Source organism: Haemorhous mexicanus, chromosome Z (assembly GCF_027477595.1).
Source record: "Haemorhous mexicanus isolate bHaeMex1 chromosome Z, bHaeMex1.pri, whole genome shotgun sequence".
Taxonomy (NCBI): domain Eukaryota; kingdom Metazoa; phylum Chordata; class Aves; order Passeriformes; family Fringillidae; genus Haemorhous; species Haemorhous mexicanus.
In genome coordinates, this window is record NC_082381.1 from 36,740,978 (window position 1) to 36,763,662 (window position 22,685).

The 22,685-nt window shown below is 40.8% G+C and overlaps 2 protein-coding genes across 3 annotated transcripts; one reads left to right on the forward strand and one right to left on the reverse strand.

Annotated features, from left to right (window-relative positions):
• Nucleotides 1-478: 478 nt before the first annotated feature.
• On the reverse strand, nt 479-3,394 carry LOC132322482 (uncharacterized). Its single transcript, XM_059836970.1, has 2 exons — nt 2,801-3,394; nt 479-898 (listed from the first exon to the last, which is right to left on the reverse strand). The coding sequence occupies exons 1-2, from the start codon at nt 3,392-3,394 to the stop codon at nt 893-895; spliced, it is 600 nt and encodes a 199-aa protein (XP_059692953.1). The 3' UTR covers nt 479-892.
• On the forward strand, nt 3,152-16,095 carry INIP (INTS3 and NABP interacting protein). 2 transcript variants are annotated; one of them, XM_059836654.1, is made up of 7 exons: nt 3,152-3,299; nt 3,653-3,760; nt 4,283-4,370; nt 6,744-6,891; nt 11,014-11,116; nt 13,593-13,683; nt 14,448-16,095. In XM_059836654.1, exons 5-7 carry the CDS (start codon nt 11,079-11,081, stop codon nt 14,541-14,543), a joined length of 225 nt encoding a protein of 74 aa, XP_059692637.1. In that variant the 5' UTR covers nt 3,152-3,299; nt 3,653-3,760; nt 4,283-4,370; nt 6,744-6,891; nt 11,014-11,078; the 3' UTR covers nt 14,544-16,095. The 2 variants fall into 2 exon arrangements, with proteins under 2 accessions (XP_059692637.1, XP_059692635.1); XM_059836652.1 differs by lacking the exon at nt 6,744-6,891 and having other exon boundaries at nt 3,154-3,299.
• The last annotated feature ends 6,590 nt before the right edge of the window (nt 16,096-22,685 follow it).

Consider the following 22,685-nt stretch of genomic DNA (forward strand, 5'->3'; position numbering starts at 1 on the left):
AGTTGTCCACCTCTTCTTCCTGGTTGGGTGGACAATATCAGACTCCCAGTAGGATATCAGCTTTCCCCTTAATTCTTACCCACAGGTATTCAGCTTCATCATCATTAGTTTCAATACCCATGGCATCAAAAACCTCCTTTAAATAAAGGGCCATTGCTCCACCTCTTCCCCATTTCCTGTCTCTTCTTAAGAACTTGTAGCCATCCAGTGTAGCACTTCAGCTATTTGAGTTTCTCACCACATTTCCGTGTTGCCATTTATATTAATTCAGAACTACATTCAATTTAACATAGCATTTGTTTCAATAATGGGAAACACAACTCTGTCTACTCCAAGATGATGAGAAAAGCCGGCCTGAAAAACAGCATTTAATGCCTGAAGGAAGAGCATGGCAAGATTTGTGAGGTAGTGTTCAAGAACAGCCTCCTTTTAAAGTGAAGACTTTGTAGTGGGTTTCCAAAAGACATGCTATAAATGCTTTATTTTACTTTTTTTATTTGCTTATGCTGAACAAAAAGGAGGAGGTTCAAGCAAAAGTATTCTGACACATCGGAAATTAGACACCATTCTTTAAAGGGTTACACTTCTTCCTGTTTCTACAACTCAAGTTTTTATAGAGATGCTTGAAGTTACTGCTATGATCAACATTCACCACATTTGTACAGAAATGTATAATTAATGAGTCCCAGCTTTTCTTCACCTGAGTTTCCTTGCTGATCACTCTTCCTCCTTGCCCTGCTGCTTCCTCCTTCTCTATCTTCCTTTCTTGATCCACAAACAAGGACCACTGTCGAATAATTAATTCTTCTTGCCAGGATAAGCTGTGTAAAGAGGAACACAGCAGGTAGGCCTGTCTGCCTCATACTGGATCTTTTCAGAATGACTTACATCCTCAGTCCTGGAATGACATCACAGAGAATTGCACCAGGTAGGATTATTAGTTTGGATGCTCTTCACTCACCTGTTCCTCAGCAGTTAATGATTGCAAGTGAGGTGTCAAGATAAAACAGTCTGCAAATCATCTAAGGGATAATTAAAAGGGGAAAAAATTAGCACAGACTACATTTCCAAAGGCAGAATGAGAAATAACAAAATGAAACAAAGCAAAAAACAATACCAAAACAGAATCAGGAGGGCAGGTGCTCAGTCAGCTGCTCATGCAAAGAGAACAGTTGACAAAAATACAAGTATGTGGGAATGGCAGCAATGTTTGCTTCCCACAGTATTAATCAACAGGGCTTTAAAGCAAACAGAAAACTCCCTGAGATTGTCTGCTGGTTTGGGTACAGGCACACACACCCCTACACAAACACACACACACACTGCTTTTACCAGGCAAACAATCCAGGTAACTAAATTCTACATCTAGACATTACAAGTTTTCAGACACAAATTTGTTCAGTTTTACAAATGTCAAACACTGTGTGTGTCTGAAAAGTACAAATGGAAGGACAGCATACTTGGTTAGCAGATTGCTGCCTATCTCATAGAATCCATGTGCATAAAAACTAAGGCACACTATTTTAAGACAAATTAATCCATTATTATAGACACTAACAAGATTTTTATGTATTCTGTACACTCTCAAAAATGTAATTTATTTCTTCAAGTTAGTAAAGCTGGCTGCAGCACATCTTTAGAAATTGTTAATTGCCTTCAATATTTCTGTATATATGTGGTTGTCCAAGCTAATGAATTAGTGTGATATTTACCACCGTATACACCATATGTGTGTTCTTACCAATATAAATAATTACATTGTAACTAAATCAACAGTTTTTAATAGCTCTTTTTCCACTTTAGGCCTGAAGAGTGAGGAGGTTTGGACTTCTAGCATTTGATGAAAAAGAAAGCAGATGAAATCAAATGCCCTGCAGCATGCAGAAGGTTTGACTACCAGATCCAATATCACCCTTGCTGTAAGGGTCATTTGCTCAGAAGTGCCTGTCACATACACCATCAAAACCTGAATATCCAAAAATTTAATATCCTGCAGTAAAAGCATATCTACATAGACATGTTTAACTAAGTAATAAAAAAAAAGTAACTGTTTTCCTGTTCTTATCCTTACATTTAGCTAAAGAAGAAAAAGGGTCTTTATTTCATGAAAATTGTTTAGTGCCTTAAAAAAATCCTGCATATCAAACTGAAGTAGACAATATGACTGATTTTTGGCTACAGAGAGGTCAGAGGTGGCTCCATCTGTATGCAGTCTTTAAATTATTTATTTATAGCAGTCCTTAACAATTGATTTATGTACAATCAGAGCTACAGCTACTACTCAGTCTGGTTTAAGTATTTTATTCAGAAGGGCATAAAAAGTCTCAGATTGCTGCTTCAAGACTATGGATTATTCCCCAGGTCAGACCGCAACATTTAATCGGATACCCTCATCTATACTGTAACTTGACATTCCAAAAGCAAACCATGCACTAGTTCCATGAACAAACCTTCTCTGGAATTAATTTCAAATATTGCTGCTGTGTTCAAACACAATCTGCATGGCAGTGATTTAAAGAAAAAAAGAAACAGGAGAAGAGGACACAACCTCAAGTTGCACCAAAAGAGGTTCTTCCCTGAAAGAGCGGTTAGATTTTGGAATGAGCTGCCCAGGCCAGGGAGGTGGTGGAGTCAGCGTCCCTGGAAGGGTTAAGCAGTAACTGGATGTGGCACTCAGTGCCACGGTCAGGCTGATAGGGTGGTGCTGGGTCACAGGTTGGACTACATGAGCCCGGAGGTCTTTTCCAACCTGATTCCATGACCCCTTCCCTTCCACTTGTGGGTTTTTTTACTACTTAACCTCGAAGCTGCCTGGAGTCCCCATTGTGAGGACCAAGGCTGAAACCCTGGCACTTGCTCCTGTCCCCTGGCTGATGCCTCCGGCAGGATCCAACACAGGCAAAGCGCGGCCGTACCGCTGAACGCTACACTCCGCACGGCCGTCCGGCGGCCCCACACCCACAGCCCCGACGCTTCCAGGCGTGGGCAGGACCAGGGGAGGGCAGGGGAAGAAAGGAGGGCGCGGGAAGTGCGAGGGGAGGGCACGGGAAGAGAGGAGGGCGCGGGAAGTGCGAGGGGAGGGTACGGGAAGCGAGGAGGGCGCGGGAAGTGCGAGGGGAGGGCACGGGAAGAGAGGAGGGCGCGGGAAGTGCGAGGGGAGGGTACGGGAAGAGAGGAGGGCGCGGCCGCCGTCGCGCAGTGCGAGCGTCACGAGCAGGGGGTGGAGGCGGCGCGGCCGCGCTGCGGAAAGGGCCAGCCCGGTAAAAGGAGCCGGAGCTCCGCGCTCTCGGGTCGCGCAGGTGGGTGGCGGGCAGGACCGCAGAGGCCTGGGCCAGGCCGGCTGGGCCGGGCATCCTCCCCGGGTCGGGGAGAGCCGGCGAGGCCGTCCGTCCATTGTGGGCGGGAGGGAAAAGGCGAGCGGGAGAAGCCATTCCCGAGTGCGGGGGGGAGTGGGCAGCGGAGGGAGTGGGTCAGGCCGTCCATGGCGCTTGGGGAAACCCGTCCTGACCGCTCTCACTGCGCTTAATTAATACTATCCTTGAGCTATTGATTGACAGCAGCGTTGCTGCTCAGGGACCCACAGGTCCAGAGCGTGGCGATGACATGGTCTCCTGTGGAAGTGTGACTGTCTTGTTCTTCACGTTTCCTGCAGGATTCTGCGTTCCCATCCCTCGCCTCCGCCTGGCTGAGCCAGAGCTCTTCGCCACTGCCCTTTATAGCCTGGCACCTTGATGGAAACAGATGTTGATGGTGGTCCGAGGTGACGTATGACCGAGGAGCAGCAGGGCCTCCTTTTTTGTTTTGTCACAGCTACAACTTTGGCTGGCCTTATCTCTGGGATTTAAATTGCCTCTCCTCAAACAATCAGTTTTTCTTGAGTTAGAGCCTAAACTGGGTTCTTCCAAGGCCTCAGCTTTTAAGGACTACAAAGGTTTGATGTGATTCTTAAGTGTAGTCTGACATACCTTGTCAGGAAGAAGTTCATTTGGGAAAATGGGTGTATGACTCCAATTATTTATATTATTTTTACAAGAACAGAAATTACAAGAAATTACTCTACTTCTAGAATATGAAAAAAAGGATTGATCACAGCCCTTGGTATTTTGAGCCTAAAGTTTCAGTCAGAACAATATAAACTGTATGATACATTTTAAGCAGCATACGTGCTGTGTTCGGCTTGTGCTTTCTAGCAGTTGCCATATTTATGAAGCCTCTAAAAGATTGAATTCCAAGCTCTTCTTTTAAAGGAGTATGTTCATCTTATATTGTTCCTGTTTTGCAGATATTTGTGGGGGTTAAAAGATTTGAACTCCAGCTGAATAAAACAAGGGCTGAAAATTGAAGGATGGCAGCAAATCCTTCAGGACAAGGTAGGTTTTAATTTAAGTATTCGAGGGAAAAGTGAGTGCAAAATATCAGTGAAGTCACCATAACTGTAAGTTTATTTTTATGGAAAGATTAAGAAAGGAAAGAGAAGTGGGGCTGAAAGCGGCAGAAAGGCAGCAATTCTTCTGGGACAAGGTATGCACACATGTAATGGTTGAAAAAGACCACTGGTGGCTGGGAAGATCTTCATTACTGAGCATAATGTTGTGCTCAGCGTTAGGAGGTACGTATCATGCCTCTGGTACAGTGATCATTTCCTGAAGCTTATTTCAGATACTTACAGCACTTGGCCTTGAACCTGACTTGCAGCAATTGCACTCAACATCAGAGAACAGCCAGAAGTCAAATACATTCCATGGGAACAGCAAGACCCAGGCAGTAGTATCTGTCACAGGCAGCAGTTGGCCAGGCCTAGAAGGAAAAAGCCAATTAAAACCATAATGGTAACTGCAATGAAATTCCTTTATACCAAGATGCATCTCAATTGTATCCTTAAAATAATAAAAATCTTAGTAACAGTCCATCTCTCCAGGTGATGCATGTGCTTTGGAGGGGGCTGAACGTCTGGAGGTGTCACCCAGTAAATTTGAAGGAGGATCTTAAATCGCCCTCTAGGGGTGTTTTCTGGAAACCTTAGGGGAGCTCTGAGCTTTTCTTATATGGAAGAGCTGGGGAGAAAGCTTCTCTGGTATGGCTCTTCCCTTACTTGGTTATGAGAAATGAATTCTGGGTTCACTTTCCCAGCAAGTGGAGACTTTTTGCAGGTCTGTCCTTGTGTCCTTACCTCAAGCAGTCCTGCAAACCTGGTGTTGGATGATACTTTGGGGGATATCATGTAACTCCAAACCACAGATTTTACTTGCTGCTTGATGAAAAGGAGGTAGTTTCAGGAATGCTTTTTGAGATTTTGTGAGGTGTTGAGAGAGAAGTACTGCAGATTGCAGAGGTATCTGTTTGCAAATTTTAACTCTGAGAAAGTTTGGTACATAATGGTAAATCTTGCTTTTTTTCTGTGAATACCAAATTAGCATCATTGCAAGGAATAGAATGTTGTCATAGAGAGTCAAAAGCTGCTTTTTCTTAAATATGTTGGTTTACTTAGAGAAGGGATTTTAAGGCCAGAATACTTTTGCTTCCCTCCCGATTCCAGAATCTTATAATTTAATAGAGCCTTGGAATCTTTTATATTTGGGATATCCTTTACAGACTCATTAAAGGAACCGTCCAGTTACTATTTGAAATTTCTTTGCACTAAGGAGACAAGAAACACTATCACATTTGATTACCAAATAAGCCTATAAGTAGTACAACTAGGAAAATTAGAAAGGGACAGGTAAATATAAACAACAGTTCAGAGTTTCTGTCTTTGCTAGATGCAGTCTGGTGGTGAAAAGAACTGTGAAAAACACTGCATTTTTAGCTTGCCTCTTGGCATTTGTGTTAATACTGTTCAAGGAATCCATTCTCTTCACTTGGACAAAAAGAATACAGGTTTACTGAAATACTCACCAGTAGGGTTATGCAGAACTATAAGGATGAATTAAACATTAGCCTTCTACATAGGTAAACTGTGATGGGAGTTTTTTGTACTGAATTACTGCTTTTCCTTTGATTAGTATCAGGTATTTTCTTAGGAGTAAATTTGAGTTTTCCATTGATAAAAGACTTGGACTATAAAAGTTCAGATTTTTTGGACCAGACTTTTATTCACTGGCCTCTTAGAAAAGCTCTCTTGGTGGTGAGGTGCATATGAGTGCTGAAAAACCAAGAAGAATTAAATGAAAAGCCTTATTTCTGTTCATTAGTACCACAGAGGACTGGTGGCATGAGACTGCCTGTGGCATTTCAAGCAATGGAGGGTCTTGCTCTATGCTGTGTGTTGTCCATCACATGCACTCATTGACTGGTGATACATTTTGAGGGATGGAGATCAGCTTCTGAATTACAGCAAATACTTCCAGGTGCTCAGGAATACACTGCTCCTTCTGCCGTACTTCACAGTACTTAGGCATCATGCATTCATCAGGCTGCTCTTGTGAAATGCCTTTGCTTGTGTGCAGCAAGGCCAGAGCCTTGTTGTGTGTGACTGAATTAGCCACTCTGCTTGTGAGTCCTCCTAGAGGAAGCCCTCTGACATGAGAGAAATGTAACTGCTCAGGACAGAATTCCCCTTTTGGTCTGCACAGGTGGAAAAGATATAGATCCTGCTTGAGACAGGGCTGAACATTTCAGAAAATAGGAGTTCTGGTATGTTGGAAGAAGAAGCTCTTGAAATACGAACAGAATTCTAAGTTTCAGGCTGCAGCAATTCTGGAGTCTCTTTATGTCCTGAGAGTTGTTTATGCTTTTCCCTTAAGGTATGTGGGAGCATTCACAGAGCACAGTCTGAGCAGCTAGATTTGCCTCTCTGTTCACCGAGTCTGAAAAGGAAGATTGTGCTGCTCTTCATTGAATTATGTCATCATCTACACATTTTGCTCTTCCTCATCTGAGTCTGATCTGTGTGTAAGCATAGTACTTGAGAAGTTTGCAGCCATAAAGCTGTCAATTACTTATATTCAGCTATGTATGTAGCTGTTTTCTGGAGGCACAGACAAAATACTAATGTTTTTTTAAGTAATTCAACCTAATTTACTGAATAGCCGGTATACCTTTTGTTTCATTGTCACACAAAGTATATGAAAGCATATCCAGATGTAAATTGTTACTGAAAGTATTTTCATATAGCAGACGGTTAGATGATATTTTGAGATGCCAGTCATCATAAGCAGAAGAGGCCATCAAAATAGAATTACTCCATTTTCTTCACAAGTGGTGTGTGTTTAATATGGACTTTAGATTCTGCTTTTTAAGAGGTTGCTGCCTCACTTCATGCATGCTGCCTTTTATAGAAACATGCACTTCAGTAAAGAAATTTCTTTAAGTCCTTTCTGAATTGAGCAGGCAGGAGAAAACGCAGGGCCTTTCAGTGTTCAGAGCTTGGAGCTGACCTACAGCTTTGAAAACGTTTTCTGAGTAAAAGTGTATCTTGGACACAAAGTAACGGAGGGCTTTCTAGTGCTGTTACACATCTACGGATAAATTATAAGTGGTGCATCTTGGAAAAAACTTAAATGTGCTGTGAATTTGAAGCAACAAATCAAAGAAACATAAGGAGAAAAGATAATCATTGAAAAGGAAAAATTTAGAACAGATAAAGGTAATGTTGTTGCTTGCCATGTAGAGTTAGTTAGAAGAACTAACTGACATAGGTAACAGTTAGATAGGGTGATAGATAAAATGTTGAGATTAGGTTAGAGCGGCTGTGAGCTCTTAAATCTGCCAGTATCACTCAACAAGGTTTCAGCTTTCTCTGGCTTTCTGCCTTTTGTGTGCAGAAAATAGGTGCAAGTAATCTTTCTGGTCCTGCACAAATACAATGTCAGAAACAGAGGTGCCAAAAAGGTTTAAATTTTAAATGTCCTGAATTTGCTACGTTGGCAAGTAATCTGAGGATCTAGGTGCTCAATTTGACATCTGACACTGCTGTGATCTATTTAGCTGCCTTGAATAGATTGTTTTGTGTCAGGACTCATGTCAGCAAAGCAGGGAAAAATATTTATAAACTGCAATATTCAAACTGTTTGAACTCAAAATATTATTGCAACTCAGCCCAGTGACGTGAAGTCTAGATTCAGAGCTCTGTTAGGAAGTTACTGTGTTTGAAAATCTGCACTGGTTTTCACAGATGGGAACCTGGTCTGTACTAAGGATGGCTTTTGATTTTTGCATGTCCACATTTTTAGTAGTAGAAAGCAGAACAGACAAATCTTGCGGATGAAATTTTATCTTATTTATAATTGAAGCAGGAAACTTCTGTAGGAGTTTCAAATTGATCTTTTTGAAAGCATTTTGGGTTCCTCAACAGGGAAGAATCTAAATGAAATTTTTGCTTATTTATTATCAGATATGGTTAATTACTTTCTAAGGATGACAGAATTTCTTTGTAAAATGGATTTCTCATGTTCCACCCCTTCCATTGTTAACCTTTAAATGAACAGGCTTTACTTTGCACATTGAAGAAGTTTACCTGCAGGAAGATCACGTTGCTCACCTGAGGAGTACTAACATGTATATGTTGAATATGCTCCTCCACTTTTTTAAACAGGCTTTTTTTTCTTTACCAATAACAAATTCTCTTAAACAAATTACTTTTTCAGCACAGCAGGTTGCTGATGCTTACTGTCTGAACTCTAATGCAAAATACTACTTTAAAAAACCCCAACCAATGAACAATCAAACAAAAAACTCACCACAAAGCGCTTAGTAGCAGTATGAGGAAAGAAAAGATACTTGGGTTTCTTCTGACTACCTCTAGAGTTTCTACCAGAAGATACTGTAACAAGACTCAAAATAGAAGACAGAGTCTTCTACTGTTTCTGATCACAGTTTAAGAACAGCATTTAAAATGTCTCAGGCTTTTCTGAATCATACCATCTGTTTCATGATAAATTTAAGTATATTCAATTTTATTTTTTTAGATCACAAAACTTATATTATAAAGTGGTCTCCTTTTTCTTTCCATAATTGTCATATCTTGTGAATTCCAAGCATGCATTTAAATTTATGCAGTTTAGGATAAGCAAGCAGTATCAGTAGGGTGCTGAGTAATATGTCAAGTATAACAGTTTTTGGATTAAAATTGTGTGGAATAAGCATACAAACATATGGTTGTTTTAGGTCAGGCCCTGTAAGAGGTGATTCAGTCATCCTATCCACACATTGTCTCCAAAATTTACAAGAAAGTAAAGTCTGCTGGGCTAGCTGCAGCTCAGAGATATTAAATCCTAGCTTGTTGGCAAGAATTGTCAGCCTTTGTGTGTCAGCTCTGTTTTAAGGCTTCAGACTGATTGCAAGCGCAAGGTCTTCAAAAAAAAAACCCTAAAGTGATAGCGTACAATACCCAAAGAGCAGAGAAACATCAAAGGCCTGAATCAGTACTCTTATCAGACAGAGTTTAAGTGGAGCTAATGCTACATAGGAAGGAGAGATTAGTGGACAGAAAAATTCCAGTTAATTTAATATAACTGAAAATCTTGTTAACGAATGCTGAAATAATTGTGGGTGATCTTACATAAAACCATAGTACAATATAATCAAAGGACTGCTCCTTTCAAGAACTCTTGAGACACTGAAGTTTATGGGTGTGTATATTAGGCATGGTACAAGAAAAAGGTGAGAGTTTGATAGCAAGGCAGTACAGATGTTATTTACAGTTGAAGGTTTCTCTCTGGTGATTGTCTCCTTCATTAAGCTGTGCAGATGAAAGGAATTCTGGATTATGTAATTGAGCATCAGCACAAGGTCAAAGAGAATGAACTTCAGGTGCAGCTACTGAAAATAAATCATTTTACCTTGACATGCTAATACTCTCCTTAAGAGCTACCATGTGTGGCCTTCCTCACAGCTTTTGGGCTTCCATGTTTTAGTGCTGCCACTAAGACAGTTGACAGGGCAGGGGCACAGCACACAGCAACTTCCAGGGGGATTCTTCAACTTTTTGTGTGGAGGAAATAAAGGAGAGCTTGACTTTTACTTAACTTTTTTTTTTTTTTTAATGATGTTGTCATAGCTTGTTGTTTATAGAACAGCAGCAAATAAGAGATTCAAGAAGTGTGTATTTCTGACATGAGGAGTGTCCTTGGTGGCATAGAGGGGTGTAGGAGTCAGCTCTGGAGCTGTTGTCCTCAGCTGTGCTGTTTGGGCATACTGGGCAACAGCAGGGGCTTGTGCCTCTGGTTTGTTTGAGGGCTGCAGTGAGATCCTTTATTATGTGAGTTCTGTGTAGGTACAGGATTTTGACATGTTTGCATTTAGAAGGCAACTTTGAAAAATACATAGATGGCAGCTCTTTTGGGCATTTTTGAAATTCTCTCAAGTCACCCTACTTCCTGACCCCTTCCCTAGTATTCAAGGTCGCTTTGGAAGAGCAATGAAAGCAAATGGAGGTCACATTCTTATATTGTGTACAGACAGTGTAATAGTTTAAATTTGCTTCTGTATTCCAGCATTTGATCATACTCAGAATAAGAGTAGTGTGTATAGGGCACATTATATTTAAACTTTTTTTCATAGATTTAATGAAACATGTTTGTGTAAACACAGCTGCAAGCTTAGTGATTTGCTCATTCTTACCTGTTATATATATAAAATGCTTGTGTTACAGTTTGAGTTCACTGACATGAGAAATTAAGCTGCATGCATATATTACTCCATTGTTATTGTTGAGTTGAACATAGTCAAAAAGTTGACTACTTTTTAAATTTAGAAACTGGTAATTTTACTTCTTTTTTTTGGAAGGCAGCTATTTGATCATAAACCTTGATTGTAGCTCCAGAGCTGGCTTGGGAAGGGATAGGCTCTACCTTGAGTTAAAGCCTCTGTTTAAAATATAATAATATGCATGATAGCTTATGGAAGCTATTGCATGCTGGAAAATGAAGCCTATTTAATAATAGTCTTTTCAAGTGAAGATCAGTGTATTCATCTTAGAGTAATTTTCTACAAGGATTTCTAATTCCACCGGGTTAGAGTTGGGCTTCAGAAGTCAAATAAATATCTCTAATATTTTTCTGTCATTCTCACCAGGTTTCCAGAATAAAAATAGGGTTGCAATCCTGGCAGAACTAGACAAGGAGAAGAGAAAGTTACTTATGCAAAACCAGTCTTCCACAAATCACCCTGGAGCCAGGTATTTTATGTTCTTAGACCTGTTGAGACATCACTGATTACATCAAGGGAAAAAAAAGCCAAACAGCTAGTGAGCTGTAAACTTATGTAAATACTTAACAGAAGTGTATTCTGACCATCTTTAATAATAAGGCAGAGGGACATTGCTCTTCAGGAACATATTAGTATTTTAAGTGGTTCACATAGCATGAATTTTGGCTTATATCATTTCCATTTGAGAATGAGAGAAGCAGATTTGCTTACTCAAGTGTATTAAAGTCTACCATAAAGAAAAATCAGAAAGCAGACACTGAGAAAACATTTCTGAGAAAACATTATTAAGCTGAAATGCTCTGGGGAAGTAGCAGACCATTAGGTTCAGGCTTCTGTGTGCTTAGAGAAGAGCAATTACAGTAGGAGTGAATTATTCTTGAAACTCCCTATGTGCAAGATGAAACCACTGTATGTTACAGCATATAATCCTGTAAAAGATGCTGTGCTGTAGGGATGATTCTACACCATCAAGTGAAATAGTCTAATCTGAGTTGAAGGGTGTTACTGGGGTTTCTCCCATGCAAGACAAGAAGATCAGATTTTTGTCATAAATCAGTAACTAGAAAATCACACAATAATTTATGTGGAGAAATAGACATCCTTACACTTTGGGGTTATGGTGAAGTGAGTGCAGTGCCATGTTCTAGACATAGTGTAACCCACAACACCTGTATAAGAGTCAAATACACTGACTACAGTCTGAGTGCTGCCTGTGTCTTTTCTTCTGAGAGATTCCACGGCACTTTTAATTCCTTCATAATGTCAAAAAACATGCAGAATACTTGAAATTGCCTGATGTAGACTTCTGAGTGAGCTAAGTTATTACTAATAACTTTATGTGGTTATTACTTGAGCAAAATTACTTGAGAATATCATACTGTTATGTACAGCTCCTGGCAGCAGTGTTTCTGTGCTTAATTGTAAGTTCAACAGAGCTTCAGAGAGTGCTTGTTTACGCTCTTTTTTCTTTAAGGAAATACTATACTGTATTCTAGTGAGCAGAATTAGAATTTTCTAGTTTTGAAGGTGGACATGGGTGGAACCTCCAATGCAGCGGTCAGACTCTCTGCTCTGGTGTGGTGGGCTGATGTGTGATTTTTGAGAAGCTGACAGTTTTTTGATGTTGTGCCAAAGGTCTTGGACCACAGAGTTGTCAGAATTGAGACCACAAAAATTGTGCAAATTGTGCCAAAAAGCCCAACAGTGGCAGGGACAGCGTAAGGGTGAATGGGTTAGTTGTTTTCTGGACTTGGCACGTGAAAATCCTGTATCCAAGAACAGAAGACTTCTTTTGAAAAATGTCAGCTTATGGTGGAGCCTTAAGCTTATCTACAGAAATCATATTGAAAAGTTAGAGAGTACAGATTACAAATTGCAAATTAAATACCTCCAAAATCACTGAAAATACTGTGTTTGAAATAAACTGAGTAGTACTCTTCTCCAGCAGTGAAACTTATCTTAATACTTGCCATAAGCAAATATTTTTCTGAAATATTTATCTTTTGTTATGCATTTAGGCATAGATTTGGCTGCAGATCTTTTCATGAGCATGGCTGCTTCTCAAAAACTGATTTATTAAATCAGGTGTTGATATTGAAACTGCTGGTAGAATTCAGTTGATGAATTTGCTTGGAATCCTTGTTATTTGTACTTCTGTCTCTGGGATTAGGTAAGAGCAGGGATTTCAGCAGCAGTCCAGTGACAGTTTCAGAGGTAGTTGGGAATTGTCTTGCAATACAGTTCTAATGGCAACCCTCACCTGATTTCCGTGTTACTTTTGTATATAGTGTTGGGGGTGCTTTTTATGTCTTCTTTTTGGTTTAAGAAGACAGACTAAGGTATAAAAGACAAGAAAAAACATCAGTAAATTTTAGTTTGAAACTTTATGCTGCAGTGAGATAGATTTGCTAGATCAGTTTTAGGTACTCCAAGCTATTACCAAAGGATCATTATTTCAGTTAACAAGAGTTGGAAGCTCCTTTATCATAGGTAGTAAACTGCTTCCCCCTCCACCAAAGACCTATTCTTAGCCTGAAGTCTGCAGAGCTCTTGTTAGTGCTTCTGTTTGTCACAGATGTTTAGAACAGTCACTCGGTGAATGAGTAGTGGTGAAAGCACAAAGCTGCTTTAGAAACTCCTTGCATTGTCTAACACTGCAATAAAACCCAGTGGTTTCACTGACTTCAGTGGGACTCAACCCATGGGCAAAATCCACAACAGGCTTCAGGTTTAGTTTGGCAGGAATTGTTTATGATGGCTCAAATTATACAGCTGTGGTCACTCCATGTACCCTTTTTTTTCTCTTTAGTAATTCCAAACAGTAACTGACAATTGTCAAGCCATGAGTGAAATGAGAGCTCAGGAAGTCATGGTATCCATGGCTAGAATGGCAAGAACACATGTTTTGGCTGTGGTCTGTCATACTGTCTTGTTCTTTGTTGCAGCATTGCACTTGCAAGATCACCTCTGAATAAGGATTTCCGTGATCACGCTGAGCAACAGCACATTGCAGCTCAGCAGAAGGCTGCACTGCAGGTGAGCTGATACAGTCAGAGTTCAGTTTGGCTCTGCTTTAGGTCCCTTCAGAGAGCAGCCTTGCTCCTAGAGATATTGAAAAGCCCCTTTTAGAGATTAGGTATCTCTTATTCCTGTGATTGTCATAAGTGCAGTCTCTTATGTTATGAAGAAACATGTCCTTGGGCATGTTTCATCATAACAAAAGAGACTTCATAACCCAGCCCCACAGCCATCTCGTTGTGTCTCTGTTGAACTCCCCCTAGTTTGTGTCTCAGACTGAGCTCAGACGGCTCCCCTTTGAATTGGGAAAGGGTATGTAGGATTTCACAGAGGTGTTTCAGAGCCATACAACAGCTGCCTCCCTTAGGTGAACAAGCATATTCCTACATCGCATGAGCAGAATCCTGTTGTCCCATGTTTGGGATTGTGTCTGGTGGCACTCCGTGTAGCAGTTGTCATAAACCAAGAATTGCAAGCTATTATGTTTATGGAAGGGAGTGGAAGTGGAAACATGGGGTCTTGGCAAAGAAGAGCAGTCAAGAGTTGATTTGCTCCACCTCCATGGGGCTGGCTGAAAAGAGCAGAAGAGAATGTCCAAGTTAAATGCCTTGATGGGCCCTATTCTTATGTAGCTGATCTAAAATGCTGGGTTTGAATTTGACTGTCAGAATTAAGGAGCAAACTGGGAGAAATAAATAATTAATGCTGCAGAATCCATGAAGTCTTGAATCATGTCAGTGCTGCAGGGAGAGATTCTATAACAAATGCTTTTCTCTTTCCAGCACGCACATGCACACTCCTCAGGATACTTCATAACTCAAGACTCTGCATTTGGAAATCTTATTCTTCCTGTCTTACCTCGACTTGAGGCAGAATGAGGAATGTTGTTTGTCTCAGAAATTCAAGATCTGATTTTTATCCATAGCAGGAGCTGTCTGACCTTTTAATTTCTTTATGTATCTTAAAACTTACTTTTTTTCTGAGTTCTTGCAAATGCCATTCAGGAGTGTGAGCTCTAATGATGGGGAAATAGTGTTGAAAATTTTTTATCCTATATTTCTGTTCCTCTGTTGGGTCAAAGTCAAATGCAAGACTTTTCTTGGAGTTTGAAGTGCACAGGGTTTGCTCTTCCCTGTTTCAGTGCTTCCTTTAAATAAATGTCCAAACCAGAGTCGCCAAGAGATGCACAATCTGATATCATTTGTGTTTCTTTTTATTATGTACAGGTATGATTTTTGTAATGAATAATGAAAATTATTTCTGTCCATCAAAACAGACACGAATTTGTCAAATGCATCAGCCAGTCTTCCTCCCCCACCCTCTCCTATGCAGGAACATTTCTGGTGTACTGTTTGCCATTGTACCATCATCTGGTCTTAAGTCCTTAGTTACAGTGTGACTGCCTCTTACCTTGCTTTGTGAAATATGAAAATGAATTAAAGTGGGAAAAAAGCAAATGTTTCTAACAGTCTTTTTACGGACAAAATGTCAAAAGTTCTCTGGATATCTCAGATGGAAGGTGTTGTCTGCAAAGACAATTCCATTTAAAAGGTCACATTTTTCTAGTTACGCCTTTTTTGAGACTTGGTTTGTTTTATTTTTGTTCACTTTTTTCTTTGGTTGTTTTATCTCTGGTAAACAATTCTATCTTCCTGCTAGAAGAAAATCTAGTGATCTTAAGGCCAATTATTTTGGAACTGTGATTGTGCTACCAGGATAAAGTAACTTAGAGTGAAAAATAGTCCTTACTTAGACTTTCTTATATCTCCACATCTTTCTTATGTCGTTATGCTACTACACTGATTGCATTGCCTTTGCATTGCCTTAGAAAACAGAAAAGAGCAGGAAAACTTCCATGAGAATGATAAATCAGAAAGCATATGTTAAACTTGTGCTCGTTTGAAACAGCTTTGTCCTTTGCAGAAACTTAACTGTCCCTTGAAGTTTCCAGGGTTGTAGTTTGCATTTCCTTAGGGACATCTAGGGTATTCTGTTTCTGTATGCAGGGGATTGCCTGAACCCAGTAAGCACTACTGACCTATCTGTTCATATTTCACTGTTAATATTTGCAGTAATCATGAATACAGAACAAATACCAAGAGATGGGTGCAGGTATGAGGAAAATGCCATTGCTTTCATATACCTCTGGTGAACATAGACCTTTTCAGAAACTGGAGCATACTGAAACATTTTCAGGAAGGAGAATCTTCTGGACCCAGCCTGGTAGAGCTTAAAGAAGTGCAATTTTAACAAGAACTGTTCATACCATATGCTTTTTTTCTGGGTTCTGATGTGATGAGTCATGGGAATGATGATGGGTTTTGTGGGCAGTGGAGAAATAAGTCACTTCTGTTTTCTGTGGTTGGCTCTGTGTAGCTTTTTCTTTTTGATTACCAAGAGTGCATATTAAATTGTCCTGACTATTCATTATTCTGCAGTGTGAGTTCCATATCTTATCAGATGCTTTGAAGAAAAAGATGTGCAAATCTTAGTGTAAAAGAGGCAGCTATGAATCTGTCCAACGTGGAAGCATACAAAGGTGTTAAAGCAGGTGCAGCAGAAAGCATGGATTTTATATTTGAGTTGACTTAACATTAAAGGAGCTCGATGCTACATATTTGAACTACAGTATCTTTCAGTATAGTTGTACAGACTGCAAATGATCCAGGCAATGCAACAGTAATCATCTTTCTCCCTTGGAAAGTTATGGTTGCTTCATTGAAGGAGTTAACACTTGTTGGCTGGGTTGTTTTCACCTTGGGTATTGAAATACCTGCTTTTGGAAATTCAGGGCCAGAGCTCAAGAATGGGGAGCAGGGGGAGTGAATGCAGCTGTTGTGGTATTTTAAATGTCTCACATTATTCTTTGCAATTGTGAGGGTCTTGGTGCTATATGTAGATAGGATTGCCTGTCAAATACACAAATTACATATATGGAAGCACCTATCTTGAAATGTCGTACTCGAACAATTACTGTCAGATGCATCAGTTTGTCTTGCCACTCTTTCTTCCCTACTGTTAATCAGTATTGGATACATTAATCTATCCCTATACAGTAACTTCAGCAAAAACCTTTCCCCTCTAGGAACCACACATTCAAATTCAAATTATTACTGTTTAGAATACATGTGAACCAAGAAGTGTCTGGGATGTGTTGCTTCTAGCAGTAACCACTGAGTTGATCACATGAAAACTGAAGGCTTGTAATATAGTGTTGGCCTGTGTACCTCAACACGCATGACTCAAATAATTTTATTTCATTTGCTGCAGTAGAAATTGGCCTTTCCACTCACCACAGGTTGGTGTAGTGTCTGTGTCAGAGCTGAATGGTGGGGTGGAAGCAGCTCACAGACTGGGCTAAAGCATTGTGTGATCAGATTTTCTAGGTGATGGCAGGGTTGTCTCTCAAGAACAGATGAGGTAAAGGGATCACAGATGTACTGAAAAAACTGGACCACAGCTTGATTCTTAGCTCTGTCATCTTTTTCTTCTGCTAGATAAGTTATCACATCTTTGTTTTCCAAAGTTACCCAGCATTTCCCCACACAATAGCCTCTGGAAAATGCTCTGGTTTGACTCAAGAAGCTTGGCCTGTAAAACCATGTGTGATTTCTAGCCATATGTGGTTTTACTCTTCCTTAGTATTTTCATTCTGAACTCCTAGAAGCACTGCTACGAAACTGATCAGTAGTACCTGATGTTGTATTGGACTTTATATCATAACACAAAATACTCCATGAAACAAAGTAGTGGAAAGAAATTACAGCCCCTGGTAAAGTCCTGCTTGTCTAGATCTTCCTAATTGTTTTGATGTGCTCAATTAGTTAAAATTGATAAATGCTGGTTTTGCCTTCATGTGCTTTCAGGAGTGGACAAACCAGCTGTAATTTTCTAGCACAGTGCTTGACAAGGATCTGAGGTACACACTTTGGATGGCTCTAGGCTTCTTTTAAATCACCTTTGTAATTTAAACGCTAGAGGTCACTTACCATCTTGCTGCATAGCAGAGAAGTTAGTGCTCCAACCCAAGCCTTGAAGAAATGCATGAAGAGGCTGGGCTTTTCCCAGCCTCTTCAGAGAAGAGGAAAGTGTCAATTATCAACCATTTTACAGGGAACACGAGCTTGAACTGACGGAGGGAAATGCAGACAATGGCATCTTAAGAGTGCACAGCTTTTATGGCTTCTCTTGCAGAATCTGCAGTGTTGTAAGGGGAGAGCACAGGGGCTGAAGAAGGGAATGAGATTGAAACAGTGGAGTATGTCATCACAGACATGAACAGGCAGTGACTATCTCAGTGCATCCTCTTAAGCATTATGGTAGCTAATTCATTCAGAGTCAGGAGAATGGCTGAGAAGGCAACTGGATGATTCTTGATGGTCAAATTTATAGCAGTGACAATTCCTCCTGATAAATCAGCTCAAATAACAAGCCTTCTTGAAGGACAGTCAGTCAGTCAGTCCTTCTGCTGAACTGAAGCTGATTCCCATGTTTTGGGGAACATATGGACACAGGAATCCTAAGGGAAAAGTTAACAGAAGGCAGCTGATCTGCTGGGTGGTCTGTTTGCCCAGACACCTCTGAAGGAGGAGGTGGAGAATGAGTGAAGGATTGTCTGACACCCAGCTGGAAAAGTCCACTCATCCAGAGCTCTGTTGCCTGATTTACATTTTGCTAACACAACAGGGAAAATTCTATAGCACCTGCCAGTATCACCCTTGTGTCTGGAAAGTCTGGTAATCATTGTGTTCTGAAACACTTCTTGAGGGTTAAAATACGGAGCTTTCTGTAGTGAATGGTAACTTTGACAACTAATCAGTGAAATAGTTTTCACATGCTGTTAGGTTAATAGCTTGCTCAGTGAGTTTCTTCATTTATTGGAAGCACAGAGTATGACCCAGGTATTTTACAAAGATAACACCTGTTTCCTAGTTCTTCCACTCATAGAAGGAACCAAATGATAAATGTTTCTGGGGAAAATGATCTTTACATTCCTTCCTTGAATACATGTTTTTTAGAGAGAAAGTTTAATGGATTAAATAGAGAAAGCTTGATTATTTCGGTGAGACATTATGAAAAATTATGTTAAACTACTGGTGAAAAGGTTACTTTCCTCAGCTATTGGACTCTGCCAGGCTCATTCAGGTATTGAATTATGGAAGGTTGTGACATAGTTCTCAATCTGTTCTCTTTAAGGCCTCTAATCTGGATACTTTGGTGTCAGCAGATGCTTCTTTTTTCATGAAGATTTTGTAGACAGGGTCTGAAAGTTGTTCAAAGTGTACCTGGAAAGTACAAATCATAAGATAACATGCCACCCTCACAATGCACATATGTTGCACCTATTAGCATATTACACAAGTGGGTGGTGGTACATAAACCTCAGTAGGGAAAGATGTTTCATTGTAAAAAATATGTGTAGATTTACAGACATCTTTATATCTTCACAGGCCTTTTCATTGTCTTATTTGAATCCTCACATGAGGCAAACTAAATTACTGTTACGTTCATTTTTGCAGATGAAGAGAAATGCTAAGGGGTTCCAATGCCTGCAGGTACACAGAGAGACAGGGGAATTGTCTGGAATTGCTCCTGGTTAGTCAGCTAGTGTGAGGCATCATCTGGAGACTATTGCTCTGCATCCCACACCTGCAGCTGGTTCATCACCCCCTACTAGGAGATGCAGAGCTCTTTTCTTTCTGGCTTGTCTTTGCTTTCATTAATAGCTAGTGCTTTAGCTTTGGTTTGGTTTTCTTTTTCAGATGGTGAAGACAACAAAGAGTTTGGACCTTTTCTGTTTAAAATTTGAAGTAGGAGAGATGGAAAGTGAAAGAGAGCAATGTTATACTGTGTGTTTGAAAAGAGCTTTCATTCTTGTGCTTTGTTCTTTGCAACAGTGGCCAGATAAAGTTTCCCTTTATGCTGGGGTTTAGCTATCACCCCATGCCCTAAGTATGTTAGAGCATCTCTCTGCCTGGATGACTGTAGATTTTCTCCATCTGTCAGTCACTGGCCACTTGTGGAAGTGGGAATGGCCACATATGGGCCCAAGCAAAAGCTGCTGTCTCAATATTTCTCTGCCAGCAAGACTGCACGGCTGGCTGACAACTGGGATGGGTCAGAAGGACTGAGTGTTTACAGCCTGTCAGGAAGAGACACACCAAGAGTCATATGTTCTCAAACTCTGCTCAGCAGAGGGCTTGTTTGTCCAGAGTAAGCAAAGCGCTGTGCATTGGCCTGTGTTGGACTGGCTGCCTTGCCAGCCCCCCGGTAGTCCCTGTAAGGAGGGGTTTATGTCCCATCTAACTGAAGGGCTGGTTTGAACCTACTCCATTCTAAGCATAGCCTGCTTCCCTGGGCTTTGAGTTTGCAAAGGCTGACTTTTCCCTCTGAGCTGGGCCTGGGTATATGTCCCAGTTTCCCTCTCACTGACTGGTTTTGTCAGATTCAGGACTAATCACTTTCAGTTTAATACCTTGATCTGGTCAGTTTGCTCTGTCAGCAAACAAGCCTGCTTAACCTGTCCATTTGGCTAGATCATCTTTTTTTGATGGGTTTGCTCATCACCTGACACAGCAGTGTCCTGACATAAGACAGGTTCCCAAGCACAGGAAGTCATTAATAGGTACAAAAACCTGCTCATTCAGCCATTGGTGCTGATCTTCCTTTCAGCTAAGCATTGCTAGAGCAATCACAAAAAAAAAAAAATTGCATTTATAGTAATGGAAATGCTCCCCCATGCTCCTTTGTACCTTATTCCAGGGATAAACTCAGAGGCAGGGTTTCAGAGATGTCAATAGGATGTCTTGATCCCTGCAGTACATAAGAAGAAATTGCGAGTCCAGCAGCAGTCACCACAGTTTTCTGGTGATGCAGACATATGTTAAGGATAGCTGGTGATATTCAACCAAGAGTGGAAAGTCTAAAACCTAATAAATGATTGCTTATCCAAAACCCGACCTCAGTGATATCCTCCATGTCTTAAGTCAGCAAATTGCTTTCCTCAGCACGGCTGAAGACAACTCAGTAGAGCAGCAGAGCTCTAAAGCAGACAGAAAACATGGTGATTCTTGTTTCTGTGATTATTACATTTAGCCTTTCCACACTAATGTGGTCTGTGATTCTAGCTGGCCTGTTTATTATAACCTTTTGGTCCTTTGTAAGTCTTGTCAGCAATTTCTTAAGACTTCCTGTGGTTACCCCTGTCAGTTACCATTTTTTGCCTCTGCTAGACACATTCATTTCTCTCAGTTAAACTGTTTGCTTCTCTAGCTCCACTTCTTCCTTCCTTCCCATTAGTGTTCCTTCCTTGCAATACCCCTTACCTGAGCTACTTGGTTATGCCGCAGCAAGTGTGCTTTAATGAAGCTCTATTTCAGTACTAAACAAGATACAATCACATTTTTTGACAGATGCAACCAACTAGGATCAGAAAGTTACTTTTGGGAACCCTCAGAGTATGTTCAGCTGAGAAAGGTCATGATGCTATTGGATAGCTCAGTATCACCCTGAAGTACTCGGATTCATTGATCAGGAAGTTGGGGTTTTTTTGCAGCACTTAAACAGTTCTGTTATTATTGAAGAGTGACAAAGATTGTGAAGTGTAGCAGGCTGAGTCAAACGAAATGCTGGCTGATTCCAGCCTGAGCAGAAGCCTGATGACATGAGTGAGGGATGCTACCTGATTTAGGAGAAGACTAGGTAAAACAGCACCTGATAAAGTGCACATTGAGTCATCTCAGTCCACAGCTCTCTAAGGGGACAGGTTAAGGCAAGGGGATGTAAGGCTTTAACCCACAGAGACCACCTACATCTCACATGTGGTCAGTTTGCCACATCCTCAGGCTCTGACCAGTGGAACACAATTAATTGGCACAGTCCTCCCGGAAACTTACTTTTGCCACCAGACTGTAAGGGTCAGAAAAACATGGTAAAGCAGATGAGTGATGACTGGAAAAAGGTTTCTTTTGTGGGCCATGGAGCTGCAAGATGGCTTGCCAGTGCTGTCTTGGAACATGGGTTTGTGCTATGTGGGGGCACCTCGATCCCTTTAGCTCTGGAGAGTTCTAATTCTCTGCTCTCCTGAGACATCCTCACATTCCAGCTCAGTGCTGGGAAGTGCAAATGTCACCTTAAATACAAGATGATAATTAGAGCCCAGTGAGGCTTTAGTTCTCACTTTCCAAGGGAGGACTTGGGACTTCAAAATAGTATTACCTTGTGCTGGTGCTTCTCAGACCGTCTGAGAAAGGAACTAGAAACCCCAGAGGTAAGAGTTTGCCATGCAGGAGCAGTCTGTGTGCTGCTCTGTCCAGGGTGTAATGTGACCTGACCTCCATAGCACAGGAAAGTGCCTGGATTCGTGCTTGCAAAGGCATTGCTCTCAGTCTGACTGGAGCTCCTTCCCTTGGGATGAATGGTGTAAAAACGATTGGAACCCAGGCTGACCCATGGTTTCACACAGGCCTGTTGAGAGCTTGACCCTCAAGGTGATACCGTTGGTTTTGTCCAAACCAATTAATTCAATGTCTGTCTAAAGAGGATCAGTTCCAAAGAGGGAGATTGAGAAAGATGTGTCAGGGAAATTCCTATTCTGTGCTAGTGAATATTTTTATGCGTGGTCAGGACAAGCATGGTACCAAACTGGAGGAAGCTTTATCTCCTCTCAGTAGTTCACACCCAGATAGAATTCATACAGGACTTCTCCCTCACTCAGAGGACATAAATCTCCATCAGACAGCAATTCCCTGTCTCCCAGTACTGCAATGTGTGTTCAGTATACGTTGTGCATTCCAGATAAATATGCCATTATAGGTTCATGTAGATATGTCACTGTAGATTTCTTGCTTGGTTTTGATACTGCAATGAAAGCCAGTGCTAGGTCTCCTTCCCCCTCCCTGACTGTTGTCTATGTTTTTCTTTTCTGTCAGCTATTTCCTACAATATTGGTTTCAAGTGGCAGGAGATCTACCTATGGGATTTCCTAATGCATACACTATAGTGAAAATTACAGGCTTCTC

Coding starts and splice junctions, on each gene's coding strand:
- LOC132322482 (XM_059836970.1), bottom strand. CDS start 3,394: ATGGACGGACGGCCTCGCCGGCTCTCCCCGACCCGGGGAGGATGCCCG.
- INIP (XM_059836652.1), top strand. CDS start 4,346: ATGGCAGCAAATCCTTCAGGACAAG. Junction 11,117..13,592: donor ACAAATCACCCTGGAGCCAG/GTATTTTATGTT, acceptor TCTTTGTTGCAG/CATTGCACTTGCAAGATCAC. Junction 13,684..14,447: donor AGCAGAAGGCTGCACTGCAG/GTGAGCTGATAC, acceptor TTCTCTTTCCAG/CACGCACATGCACACTCCTC.